Source organism: Bos grunniens, chromosome 4 (assembly GCF_055505025.1).
Source record: "Bos grunniens cultivar Pamir isolate PY7600 chromosome 4, Bosgru_T2T1.0, whole genome shotgun sequence".
Classification (NCBI taxonomy): domain Eukaryota; kingdom Metazoa; phylum Chordata; class Mammalia; order Artiodactyla; family Bovidae; genus Bos; species Bos grunniens.
Genome location: NC_141168.1, coordinates 34993325 through 35007727, shown reverse-complemented (window position 1 = coordinate 35007727; position 14403 = coordinate 34993325). Strand labels below are relative to the sequence as shown.

Below are 14403 nucleotides of genomic sequence, written 5' to 3'. Positions count from 1 at the left end.
AAACAGTTGCGTGCAGAAGGCTGTGTGGCAAATCATCCCAAATGAATAAAAATGTATGGATGCATACTTATGAATATATATATATATATATATATATATATTTACTTTTATTTGCCTAGTATATTTCTGGTAAATGTCTCTAGAAATTTTGCCAGTAGTTGACTCTGAACGACAGGAGTAGGTAAGCCCAGAGAGACTTTTGTTTTTCACGTACTTTTGTAGTGTCAAAATTTGTATCATGCGGACATGTTCATTTTCCATTTAAAATATCTAGATCATTAAAATTGTTTTGTTAAAAAGAAGATTCCAGGATTAGAGACTGAGATGGTCTCCCTCTGGTTGTTTAGAAAAAGCAAAAGAGTCATTGTAGGGTAATTGTACAAGTTCTTACCCAGGTCATTCCAGTCGCTTCCTGAATACACTTGCTAGACATGTTTAGTATGGACATAACGGTCACCAAATAGTGCTCCCCAGGAAGCAAAAACCAGACCCTTACCATGAAAGTCTGGGACATATATAGAACAGCAGATTTAAAGTAGAATGAACTATCAAAGTCCAACCAGTAAACAAAGATAAATTAGAGGATTTTTTTTTAAGAGAGCCCTTGTTTTTTGGTACAGGGACTTCATTGGCCAATTGAATAAAAATAATTGCAAAAACAAATTTGAAATTCAAGGATGCAGATTCAACTGAATAGCCTTTTTTTTTTTTTTTTTAAGAGGGACTGAAGGAAGGAAGGAGAGAGGGAGGGAGGAAGGCAAGAAACAGAGAGGAGAAGGGAAGGAAGGACTGGGGAGGAAAGGAAGAAAGAGAACGGCAGTAGGTTCCTGGAACTTAATTACTAAATTTAAAAAGAACATTAGTTTAAATGAAAAGAAGTTGGCAGCTAGTTTGCTGGGTCTTCATTTCACTAAGTTACTCAGATTGGGATAAGTGAAAATATAAGTAAGACTGCTATTTTTCTTGGTGCAATTGACCAGAAACAACACTAAAATAACTTGAAATTGAAGTGCAAGTCCCTCAGTCATGTCTGACTCTTTGGGACTCCATGCACTGTCCATGGCATTCTCCAGGCCAGTATAGTGGGATGGGTAGTCTTTCCCTTCTCCAGGAGATCTTCCCAACCCAGAGAGCAAACCCAGGTCTCCCACATTGCAAGCAGATTCTTTTCCAGCTGAGCCACAAGGGAAGCCCAAGAATACTGGAGTGGGTAGCCTATCCCTTCTGCAGGGGAATTTCCCAACCCAGGGATTAAACCAGGGTCTCCTGCATTGCAAGCGGACTCTTTACCAACTGAGCTATCAGGGAAGCCCTGAAATAACTTAATCTTACTGTAAAACCTTAATTACCTTAATTACCTAAATTCTTACCTCTAAACTCCAAAATAAGTCATCAATCTCAGTGATAAATGTTAGCCAAAATCAAACACTCAAATGTTGAAAGTCTATTTTTCAGTAGTTAGTGTGAAAAGCTGGTATGCTTTTTTAAATATGTGTGCTGACAACAGGATTATATAAGCGTGCAATCAGTGTTTTAAGAAAACCAATCATAGATCTTAGGAGGATATTGTTTTTTCGCTCTTACAGAAAGCCAGACTGGCCAGGATCCGGGCAGCCAAAAGCGGAAGTGCAAATGCTTACATGCAGAGCAAACGGAACGGCTTACTCAGTAACCAACTGCAGGTATAGTCAAGAATTTCTCTTCTTTTAATGTTCAACTTATTGGTGCAATATTGATTTAGTTCTACTTAACCGTGTAATTTTATTGTGAACAATTATGAAAATGGCTCCGAAACAACAAAAGTGTCATTTGTTAATGTAACCTCGCCCTGTACCATCTTATTGGCTGTAGGCTAGAAGCTGGGATATGTCATACTGCCAGTGAGTCATGATTCCCATTCATGATCAGGCAGTATTTGGCACTATCTCGTGTACACATGGGGAAAATTCTCAACAGTTCAAATACTTAGGTTTTTTTATTTCAAACTTAGGTGTGTTCCTTAAAGTTCATTTGGGTGTCGATAGGAGGGGTGATGTGATATCTTGTTTTACAGTAAGTCCCCTATATACCAACAAGCTCTGTTCTGAGAGTGCATTCATAAGTCCAATGTGTTCATAAGTCCAACAGGGTTAGCCTGGATACCCAACTAACACAATCGCCTGTATAGTACTGTACTTTAATAAGTTTATAATCCTTTACACAAATAATAAAAAACAAACACAAAAAATAAAGAAAACATTTTTAATCTTACAGTATAGCTAGCACCTTGAAAACGTATACAGTTGTACAGTACCAGAGCTCGCACACAGGGACTGCATTGAGTGAACAGGCGAGAGTTTTGACTGGAGGAGGGAGAGGCATGGGAGATGGTAGAGCTAAAGAATCATCAGTAATAGGAGTTGGAAGGCAAGCTGCAATTTCACTCACACCTGGATTTGATGGCACAAGTTCTGGTTCCTTGCTGGAACCAGATGTACATTTGAATCTTTGAAAGTTCACAACTTGAAGGTTTGTATACAACCAACTTACTGTACTTCTTACTGAAGAGGGAACATCATTCAGTGTTATGAAAGTCACATAGTATAAAATGTAATTTGAGAAACTTAATTTTCACCTTAAAACTTTCTTTTAATATTTAGGATCCCAATCATCTTTACTTGCATAATAGCTTTTGTGTAGGTGAGCGTGATGTGGTTTCAGGATTATGTAAGTACTAGGCTAAAAATTATTATCCAAAAATAATGGCTCTCAGACTTTCAAAGGTAACTGGGAGATGAATGAGTAAAAGAGAATTACATTTTCAATTCAGGGAGGCAAGTCTAAAAGCCAAGACCACTAATTTGATGAAAATGTAAATGATGATTATCAAACTCAAAAGGAACTCTACATTTGATCCTTTTCGGTTTAAAAAAAAAAAAAGTAAAAATAAAATACTGCCATTTAATCTCAGAAAATAGGCCAGATCTCTCAGTAGAAATATGTAGCTGAGATTCTCATTGTTTGCAAATAAAAGAGAAAGCCCTTCTGTCTTCTCTCTGTTAACAGTCCTCTGAGGATGAGCAGGCCTTTGTTAGCAAATCTGGCTCCAGCTTTGAAACCCAGCACCACCACCTGCTTCACTGCCTAGAAAAAACCACGGTAAGGAAAAGGCAGGACTGCCTGCCCCTGCAACTCAGACAGTAATCCCATTGGTTTCTGTGAATATTTAAGGTTTCCAAGTGTGATTGCACTGTCCACGGTAAGGAAAAGGCAGGACTGCCTGCCCCTGCAACTCAGACAGTAATCCCATTGGTTTCTGTGAATATTTAAGGTTTCCAAGTGTGATTTCAATGTCTGCATTACTGCAAAACATACTAAGCGTCCCCCCCCAAAAAAAATCCACAATAATTGAAATTACTTTGAAAGGCTCTAGTGACATTTCAACATAGAAAGTATTTTATAGACATTTAAAATGTTATTAACTTTAGGCTAAAACATCAGTTGAATGTAGATAGAAAGTTGTGTTCTAATAGCTGACTGCAAGTTCTATAAAATATCTTTTCCTGCTTCTTAAAATGCTGATTAAACAGAAAAAAATAATGAAGTTTAAGTGTTCCCGACATCTGGGAAAAGGGAATAGCAATAACAAAATAGAGAATAACTGAAAATAAACGTTTCTTTCATTCACAGGTATAATGAACAGATAGACAATAAAAACTATCTATTCTCTTAAGAAAAATGACACGTTTAGTTACTGGTATACCCCTAGGGCCTGAGGATTGAGTCTGCATTTCTTCCCTTATAAGCTCCCAGTTGGACCTCCTCTTTAACAAAGGCATCTGTTTCTTAGATAGGTTGTCAAAAGGGATCACAGTCTGTGACCACAGAGCAGAATAAAATTTTCACTGTATTTGAATCAAGTCTGCTTGTCCATTCACCAGAGACACATATTTGTAGTCAATTCTGACATATTGTTCATCCATGTATTCATTTACCTATATAATCTTTCAACCAATATGTATTTCTTGCCTATAATGTATCAGACAGTCAGCCAGACCCAAGATACACCATGAAGTCAAGTATGACCTCTGGCCTACTTGAGCCTCCAGGTTTGGGACAAAATATGGATGTTACTAGAGAAGGACAATAAGCAAGGAAAGAAACAATGAGGCCCCAGTGGACTAGGGGCGAAGAAGGGGCAGCCAGAAGGTACAGGATCGGGCAAGGCTTCCTGGAGAAAATTGAGTTGAGACCCACAGGACGGTTATGAGTTAGTTAAGCAAAGAGATGAAGGGGCTAAAAGCAGGTGTAAGTGCCTGGAGAAGACTGGAACTTGGCCTAAGAGGAAGGAAAGGAAATTGAGGGTTGTCAGAAGGAAAGAGGGTACTACGTTGCAAGTATTATCGAGTCCAAGTTCACTCTGCTCACGACATGACAGGCCTATAAATTGGAGACGAGGTGCTGAGGCAAGAAATAACAACTTTATTCAGAAAGTGGGCAGACCAAGAAGATGGCCAACTAATGTCTCAAAATAACCATCTTATCAAAGTCTGAATGCCAGATTCTTTTATAGAACAGAGTGGAGGGAGATGAGGAAGTAAAATAAAAAGGCTATTAATCTTGCAAATATCTCCTGGAATGGTCAGCTTCAGGGAGGGGATATGTTAATTTCTTCCTTCCTGTACCAGATGGACAGGGTCAAGATGTCTCCCTCAACAAAAGCACATTGGTTTAACATTCAGGCAGAGGGGCAGGGTTCCCCAAGTCAGGCCATTATGTATAGACAGTATCATTTTGTAAACAAAAGCAACAGGAAGCAAAGGTTAAAGAAGTAGATCCAACATGGAGTCAGATTTTGACCTTTCTTATAACACAAGGGAGGAACAGAGGAAGTCAGTGGGCAGATAACCTTGGGTTTTGGAGGCACGTAAAGAACTTTGATCTTTATCTCATAATAAATGGAAAAATATTAGAAAGTTTTAAACAAATATTACTGGTTACTGATTATATTAGTATCTTAAATAAAGTTCTATATTAGGATAACTTTGAAAGTTAAATGACAACACTAATCAAATTTATTTACCCTTACCATTTTTTTCTTTTTATTTTCATTTTTTGACTATTTTACTTTTTGTGAAAGTGTTAGTTGCTCAGTCGTGTCCAACACTTTGTGACCCCATGAACTTGCATTGCAGGCAAATTCTTTACCATCACAGCCACCAGGGAAGCTTTTTAGGGCTATTTTAATCATAAATTATGTAACACTAAATTATTATTAACACTAAACTGAATTACTAATATAGTTTACATGGAGCTACCTACTCCAGAATATGTGGTAACCTGTCACAGAATGGCTTCTTCCCTTCCAATCACTGATGAGATAAATTAGAATGTCATGCCTTATAACTTGTATATTGTGTGTGAAATGTGCATGTAAGAGAAGAAAACAGAGTGTGAACAATCTGTTCCTTTGTAAGCAATAGTTTTTTCTATAAAAATTAATATTTAACATGAAATTCTGTCTTAGATGATCATAGTATCCTCTGGACTTTAGAATGTTAAATTTCATTTACTGCAAAATGCTTATTTTAGCAAAGAAGTGGCAAAATGAATAACTAAAGCAATCTATTTCCTATTAGCCAGCAATTTCCTTCCATTGTTTTACTAATATTTTTGGATGAGAGGTGGTTAAGTGAAATTTGGCATGAGCAAAACGTTCCATTATAAGACTATTCCCACCCACACAAAGAAAAAAAAATAATAGTAGTTGAAAACATTCTTAGTAGTTCAAACCAAAAATGTTTTGTCGTTTATTTCTGAGGTTAAAGTCTTCCATACACAATTTATGGGCCAATTCTTTATTAAATATTTTAAAATTAAATTTTACACTGTGTTTCTGTATGATGTGCTATGTGAAATGATGTCCATCACTGATGACTTCTGGGTTATAAGAACATAGGTACAGATCATGGGTCCAGCCAGTAATATATTACAAAGATAAGAATGGAGACCTCAGAAGTTCAGTGTTAACCACTTCTAGGTCCAATATAAAGTAATACATTTTGATAAATATATTTTACTTATTTAATAAGTCATAGTTTTCTGTACACTGGGAATTTTAGAGGAGCATCTAAAGAAATGGGAAATGTCTTCGTTATCTCATTTTTCTGATTAAAAAATATTTTCAATCCCATGTGAAAGTATTTGCTAATATATAACAGACAATCTTACTTGGAACATTCTATTAAAAGAGTCTCTCTATCATAACTTCAGTCTGTCAATTTGTTTAAAAAATAACATACATGTAAATTTGCACATTCCCTATGGGTTTTATCTATACTCATTTTTGAGTATTTTAATATTTAGTTTATAACTTCCAGATTGTATGTTTAAATTAGTAAATGATATTTCAAATAAAGTTAGTCTATAACGGATGCTAAATCAGCCTGTGTATATCAATCTCAGATTCTAACTGGAGAGATATTATTTTCATACAAACGACAACATGAAGCTTTGCTATTCTAATTATTATGAAAATGGTACTTTTTTTACCCATTAGATAGTCTAAATGTACTGTGGGCATATTTGAGTTCTAAAAAGAAAGCTATTCAAATCTTTTTTTTTTTTTAAGGTAAAATGTGATAATATTGTAAGTCAACTATACTTCACTAAAAATAATAAAGAATTTTTTTAAAAGTTAAACTGTGTTTCTGTGCTTTCTCCACATTTCTTACCGCTACGAAATAGAATCACGAATTTGTGGATGAACAAGTCTTTGAAGAAAGCTGCATGGAAGTTGCAACAGTTAATCGTCCTTCAAGTCACAGTCCCTCTCTTTCTTCACAACAAGGAATCACCAGCACTTGCTGTTCAAGACGACACAAAAAAACCTTCCGCATTCCAAATGCCAACGTATCAGGAAGCCACCGAGGGAGCGTGCAAGAACTCAGCACGATTCAGATTAGATGTGTGGAGAGAACCCCACTGTCTAACAGGTACCTGAGATTAGTTTGTGTGCGTCCACACACCTGTGCTGTTTTTCAGAGCACATCTGCACCAGCTGTCATGCTGTTACTTCTGTGACATCTAAATCCTAACTCCTTGGGTTTAGAATGAGACAAAACTGATCTGAAACAAGTAGGAAAATTGATGTACTGTAATATTCATGTAGAGGCAAAGACAGTAGCTAAATCAGTACTAAAAGAGTAGAAAGAAGATAAGAAGGTCAGGCATTCACAAATATATTTCTACCTCTTCAACCTCACAACTTTGTCTTAAGCAGATACCTCTCCACTTAGGAGTCCCCTAAGTAAACATGAATGACCTGAAATTTAGGCAACACAACCACAAGTGACAAATTAACATTGATATGATTGTAAGGTATTCAATACATGCCAAAATATATCCACACAGTCATTGTCACAGTGAAAAATAAAACTATGCCAGAAGGATCTTTTGAATCAGTATACGGTTTTGATCATGAAGGTATTTTGGGCCTCAACAAACACAAAAACCAATCCAATACCAAAAAAAGGTAAGTGAAACGTTCAAATGGTTTACCTCTGGTGAGTTTATGGACAATTTAAGTGTATTTTTCTATTGGCATTTTCCCTTTGCTTCTCTTTATATGCCACTTGTTTTGACCATAATCATGCATGTGTAATAATAAGTAGTACATTTCAACCACATAAGTCATTAAAAATATCAATTTCTGCCCAAATGATTTTCCTTTGCTCTTCGAATTAAAAAGCTTACCATTTCAGATTAACAATCCATTAATTCAGTCCAACTTCTTTGTTGACATCCAACCATCTTTGGAAAGTCTAGACAAGATTCTGAATTCAGGCTCTGTCAATTTTATGTAATCAGATGTTTCTGGGATCAGAATGTTAAATGTTGGAGCAATGAAGATTTCTGTCTCTAAGATAGTCTACCTGTATGTTGCTTTACATTTATTCCAGAACAAGGTAGGAAATGGAGTAGTGTTCAGGGAAAAAAAAAGAAAATCTTGGGACACAAAAATCTTGTTTCCTATGAAAAAGAATAGTTTAAAGCTCCTACGTCTACACTCCTTATCCCTTTCCCTTACACCCCACCCCCGCCTCCCCACACAGAGTATATAACTCATGCAAAAATAGCACTGGGGAAAACTTTTAAGTATTGATAATGACTAACTTGAGTTCTTAATGTTTGCTGTCATTAAGTTGAGAGCTTTAAGGGCATCCTGTATCCCAAAGAGACAAGATAGTAAAGTGACTCTGGTCCAAAGAATTAAGATATATCCACAGGGTATGTCCCCTTCATTATCATTGTTGTTTAATCACCATGTCGTGTCCAACTCTTTTGCAACCCCACAGACTATAGCCCACCAGGTTCCTCTGTCCATGAGATTTTCCAGGCAGGAATACTGGAGTAGGCTGCCATTTCCTTCTCCAGAGGATCTTCCCAATCCAAGGATGGAACCCGCATCTCCTGCATTGGCAGGAGGATTCTTCACCACTAGTACCATCTGGGAGGCCCATCCCTTTCACTATGGCATCTCAGACTTCTCAGAGATCCTGTCTTAAAGAAAACTCTTTTACTTTGCTCAGCCTAGGTTTTCTAAAACTCACCTGATCCTCTTTTTTGCATTCTCAAAGCAGGAAACACTTTGAGAAACACTAATTGAACCACACTGAGCTGGCTTTTAGACATTTATTTGATGTTAATGCCCTAATGTTCACGTTAATTTATCTTAAGCTTTGGTGTTTCATTTTTCTTAATTATGGTGATTGTTTTTAACCTTTTAAAATGTTACTGATAAACATGAAAACATATATTCTTTAGTTGTAAGAAAAAAAATTTAAGTAAACAACCTTCTTTCTTAAATCTTTTCTTCCTCATCAGCCGATCCAGTTTAAATGCCAAAATGGAAGAGTGTGTTAAACTGAACTGTGAACAACCTTATGTGACTACAGCAATAATAAGCATCCCAACACCTCCAGTCACCACCCCCGAAGGAGATGACAGGCCAGAGTCTCCTGAGTACTCAGGAGGCAATATCGTCAGAGTGTCTGCTCTGTAAGACAATTGCAATCAGGTTCAAGAGAATTTGAGCCCTGGCTGTGGAAAGAGTCCCAATGTGGAAGAAAGAAGAAATAATAAACACTCTGCAGATGAAAATGACAAAGCAAGGAGGTTGGTAATGAAACAAACACAAAGCTTTCAACCTTGTGGATGGAAATAAAACCACCAAATGGCATTTCTGGACAGAGTTTGACCTGTTATACAGAGAAATAAAATAGTCTGTGGCCCTTTGACTGTGAATGAGCACAAATGAAATGCCGCCTATTGATGCTTCTTATGACCAGAACTCTTTTTTTAATAAAATAAATCTTTGAACATAATGTTCCAGTTGAATGCAAAACAAAAAATATGGAAAACATTTTGATAAAAATTTTTCCTGTTAAAACCATGAACATTGGCGATGATGAAGATGATTACACATTAAAAAACACAAACACACAACACATTTGTATTGACTGAAGGAAACCATCATAATGCATGCTAGAATTCTTTGGAGCCGTTATCTCAGTTTCCTTATGTTGTCTTCAGAATAGGCATGATAAACTATACTAGTAGAAAGAGGGAATTTCTGTGCACTTACAACAAGCTGATTGTTCATGTTCCATGGTGGGCTGTGCAAATAAACTCCTTTTAGAACTGCAGTATTTCTCACGGGGATGCTCACTAGTACATCTAAAGTGTTCAGATAGTTCAGTACGAATCATTGTTTTACCTTGCACCTAGATACTGTTACAACTGCAATAATTAATTGTACACTTGTTGTATCAGGAATCAGGATATTTTTGTTGTTGTATTTCCAGATCTTCAGAGATACATTAAGAGCCACATTCCATAGAAAAACTTCTGGTGTGGCCAGGTTTTAGATAACCTTTTAATCCAAAACCCTTGTGCCATAAACGTTTTTCTGTAATATTGTTTGGTCCACTGTATTCCTGTGACAGTGAATGATTTGTTCCTGTATTTCTATAGCACCTTTCTATTGGGTTTATCGTCATCTACTAGACTAACGTTTTGTAGTTCAAAGGAATTTCCTACTTTTGTATTCCCCGACAAATTATCTTATCAGCAGATCACCATCATCTTCAATCCATTTGTCAAGAATTAGGAAAAAAAAGGAGTTGACATCTGTGAATTATCTCTGACTTTTTGCTGTTATGGAAAAGCCCAGATACTGTATACATCATTGTATGTTTCATGAAAAGAATTAGCTGGGACTAATATCACAGAACCAGTAATCCCAGACTCTCACATGATGTATTATTTATTTAGCTTTAGATCTCAAATACGTTTTGAGAATAACTAATGTGAATTGAAATGCAGAGATAAACTGGAGTGCTTTATGTAGCAGTATTTGATGAAAGCATGCTTTCTATGCCATTGAGGAAGGCAGCACAGATTTGTCTCAGAAAGGTTCCTGTTTATTGCAAGGAGCAATTTTTCTCCTCTAAATCAGGAGGACAGGATTTTGATGATGCAAAATTGATCTCTATGTACATTTAAGTGAAAAGTCTTGATATCTTTTCACCTTTAAAATATATCAGCAGACATGTCTGCACGTGACAATGTAAAAAAGTTTTATGTCCAATGAAAAGTTTTGTTCATTCCAAACCACCACTGTAAGGAATGAAGTTTAGCTTCAACACATGGAAAGAGTAAATAATTATCCCTCTACTATAGAGATTTTAAAATGCTTAATCCTAATTTATCATAAAAAGGAATTAACCCAACCATTTTCAAGTAAAGCCAGAAATTCTTGCTTCCCATTTCTAGACTAGCTTCTAGAACAAAGCTGTGCACACAGTAGATTTATAAACACTTGCTGAGTGAAAGTCAAATAAACTCTATTATCTCTAGGGAAAAACTGGCTTTATACCTAGTATGTCTTTTTAAAAGTCACTAATCTTCCTGAAGTGTGAATATTAACAATTATATTAACACCTGCCTCATGTCACTTTATGCTTCTAGAGCAAATATATAGTGAAACTTCTTTGATGGCATTTGTTGAAAAACTTTTTAAAAAGTAGGTTAAACAAAACACAATCAGGAATACTTAGGTCTTTATTCCCAATAAAAAGTTCTATTTTCATGTTCTTAATATTACATTTTAAAATGCAGTTAGATTACTTCCGTTGACAATTCTGCCTCCTTTTCAAGTTATCATTTATCCAAAACTATTAATTTCTTTAGACTTTTGGAAAAGAAAAAAAAACTTTTTGGTGTTTTAGGTGATTTAAAAATATACTGTGTTGGTGGTGAATGACTATTGATGACTGTGTTAAGTGCATCTGTATTGTAAGTGAAATGTAATTATTTCTGTGTACCATATGGAGTAACCAAGGTCATTGTTTTTGACAATTTTGTTTGAAATTCATATATCTTATTTCAAAGGATAGCATAATATCTGCATTATGCTGGAAAAAAATAGACCTTTGGAGAATACTCAAATAAAACATGTGCATGCTTGAACAGGACAACATGGTTGACTGTTGCCCTTTTTTTTAAGACTTCCTTCTTTTCCAAAATCTAGTATGTACTGCACTCTTCATACATATTTTGGGAAACCTGTAACGTGGACACACTCAAAGAACCCATCGATTGTGAGTGAAACAAATCTACTCTAAATGGTGGAGATAATAATTTTCTGCCTGCATTGGGAATTTAGGCAGAGGCTTCAGTAGAAAAGTTACTATCATTTAAAGATAAAAGAGTGCCACTATTTTAAATGGTCACTTTTGGAAATATCTTGGCAACTACACCTCCATAGCTGGAGAAGGGAATGGCAACCCACTCCAGGATTCTTACCTAGAGAATTCCATGGAGTGAGGAGTCTGGTGAACTACAGTCCACGAGGTCACAAAGAGTCAGAGACAACTGAGCGACTCTCTCTCTCTCTCTCTCACACACACACACACACTCCTCCATAGCTACTAACTATGATAATATAAGTATATTGCTTGGTTTTACTAGTTATTAAGAAAAAAGTAGGGTTGAAATCCGTTGATTTTTTTGTATAGGATATTTTCAAGTAGAATGCTTTCTTCAGTGTGTGACCCCACAGTTATTAGTCTGTACCCTAAATGCCACTTGCCGCTTAGAGAGTGTGGATCAGAGAGAAGACTGATGCCTGAACTTTATGTACTTCTTGATCATCACTGCCTGAGTTAAGCAACGAGAAGCTCTGGGGTAATAACTTTGGTCAAAACCCAGTTAGATTTTTTCCCCCAAATATTTATTTTATTTATTTGGCTGTCCCAGCTCTCAGTTATGGTACCGGGGATCTCTGACTTCATTCTGGCATGGGGAATCTTAATTTGCGGCATACAAACTGTTAGTTTCAGTATGTGGGATCTAGTTCCCTGGTGGAACATCAAACCCCAAGCCCCTGCATTGGGAGCCTAGGATCTTAGCCACTAGACCATGTAGATTCTTAGTCAGACACTTTTCTATCTATGGAAAGAGGTGATTTATTTGTATGGTTATATGTGCATGTGTTTGTGTATTTATATTTCTATATATACATACAGATTTTTTAATTCTCCCTTTATTTTTTTTTAAATTTTATTTTATTTTTAAACTTTACATAATTGTATTAGTTTTGCCAAATATCAAAATGAATCCGCCACAGGTATACATGTGTTCCCCATCCTGAACCCTCCTCCCTCCTCCCTCCCCATACCATCCCTCTGGGTCGTCCCAGTGCACTAGCCCCAAGCATCCTGTATCGTGTATCGAACCTGGACTGGCAACTCGTTTCTTACATGATATTTTACCTGTTTCAATGTCATTCTCCCAAATCTTCCCACCTTTAATTCTCCCTTTAAAAATACACATATACCAATGGTTTCTGTTCAATAGGGGACCAAAAGCAAAAAAATGTTAAGAGATTATTAGAAGGACAAAGAGTAAATCATCGAGTACCCAGAGAGCAACTAGTGATTCTCTTGATAGGTAATCTCCATTTTTCTCTTATTATTTTCCTTTACACCCTTTGATTTATTGAGATGCTAATCTTTCATTAAAAAGATTTAACATGCCTCCCTATTCCTTCAACTCAGTTACAGAGTTGGCCTGGAAACAGCCTCCAGGGAATTATACCAATGTCAGTCAACCACATTGCTTAAAAAAATAAAAAAGGTTCTTGATTGATGCCTCTTGAGTTTTACAAGAAAGGCAACTCCTCTTCCCTAGCATGTTATTAAAGTGTTTGTTTGATTAACTCATGTGTTCAAGAATGGTTGTTGGTCAGCACTGTGTAAACTTCATCAGAACTGTCAACACAATCATGTAGGCACACTATAATTTTTTTTAAAAAATAAGAGTTTAAATTATCCACTGGAGGTGGCTGTGTTTAGGGTGGTAAAACAGTCTCCAAAAAGTAAGTTTATACTTAAAAGGAATTTTGACTTTTGAATACCACATTTGCTTAAGACAATTATAAAATATATGTTGTGTCTAATTCTTTACAACCCCACAGACTGCCCCCTGCCAGGCTCCTCTGTCCATGGGATTCTCCAGGTAAGAATACTGGAGCGAGTAGCCTATCCCTCCTCCAGTTGATCATCCTGGACCAGGAATCGAACCAGGGTCTCCTGCATTGCAGACAGATTATTCACCAACTGAGTTATCAGGGAAGACCCCTCCTACTCCAGAGGATCTTCCCAATCCAGGAACTGAACCCACATCTTTTTGCATCTCCTACATTGGCAAGTGGATTCTTTATCACTGCACCGCCTTAGAAGCCCTATAAGATATATCGGTTTGGTTCAGTTCAGTCGCTCAGTCGTGTCTGATTCTTTACAACACCATTGCCTACAGCACACCAGGCTTCCCTGTCCTTCACCAAGTCCTGGAGCTTGCTCAAAATCATGTCCATCAAGTCAGTGATGCCATCCAACCATCTCATCCTCTGTCATCCCCTTCTCCTCCTGCCTTTAATCTTTCTCAGCATCAGGGTCTTTTCCAAGGAGTCAGTTCTTCTCATCAGGTGGCCAAAGTATTGGAGTTTCAGCTTCAGCATCCATCCTTCCAATATATAAGATATATATGTAAGCCATTTATACATATATATATATAGAGAGAGAGAGAGAGAGAGGAGGAGAAGACCCAGGTTCAACCCCTGGGTCAGGAAGATTCCCTGAAGAAAGGATTGACTACCCACTCCAGTATTCTTGCCTGGAGAATCCCATGGACAGAAAAGCCTGGCAGTCTACAGTCCATGGGATCACAAAGAGTAGGGCACAACTGAGTGACTTTCACTTTACTTTATAATATTATATATATATATATATATATATATATATATATATAGTGAAATACCTTTAGTGAAAATATTAGATCCATACTGTACATTCTAATCCT

General features: G+C 36.6%; 1 protein-coding gene across 2 annotated transcripts in view; it reads left to right on the top strand.

Annotated features, from left to right (window-relative positions):
• The window catches only part of KCND2 (potassium voltage-gated channel subfamily D member 2), a 568410-nt gene extending 556891 nt beyond the window's left edge, over nt 1-11519 (top strand). The window contains exons 3-6 of one of the 2 annotated variants that reach the window (XM_086395954.1): nt 1587-1682; nt 3046-3138; nt 6727-6974; nt 8866-11519. In XM_086395954.1, the coding sequence (XP_086252080.1) occupies nt 1587-1682; nt 3046-3138; nt 6727-6974; nt 8866-9043 (615 nt within the window). In that variant the 3' untranslated portion in view covers nt 9044-11519. The remainder of the gene's footprint in view (nt 1-1586; nt 1683-3045; nt 3139-6726; nt 6975-8865) is intronic. The other variant, XM_086395955.1, reaches the window with a different exon arrangement.
• The last annotated feature ends 2884 nt before the right edge of the window (nt 11520-14403 follow it).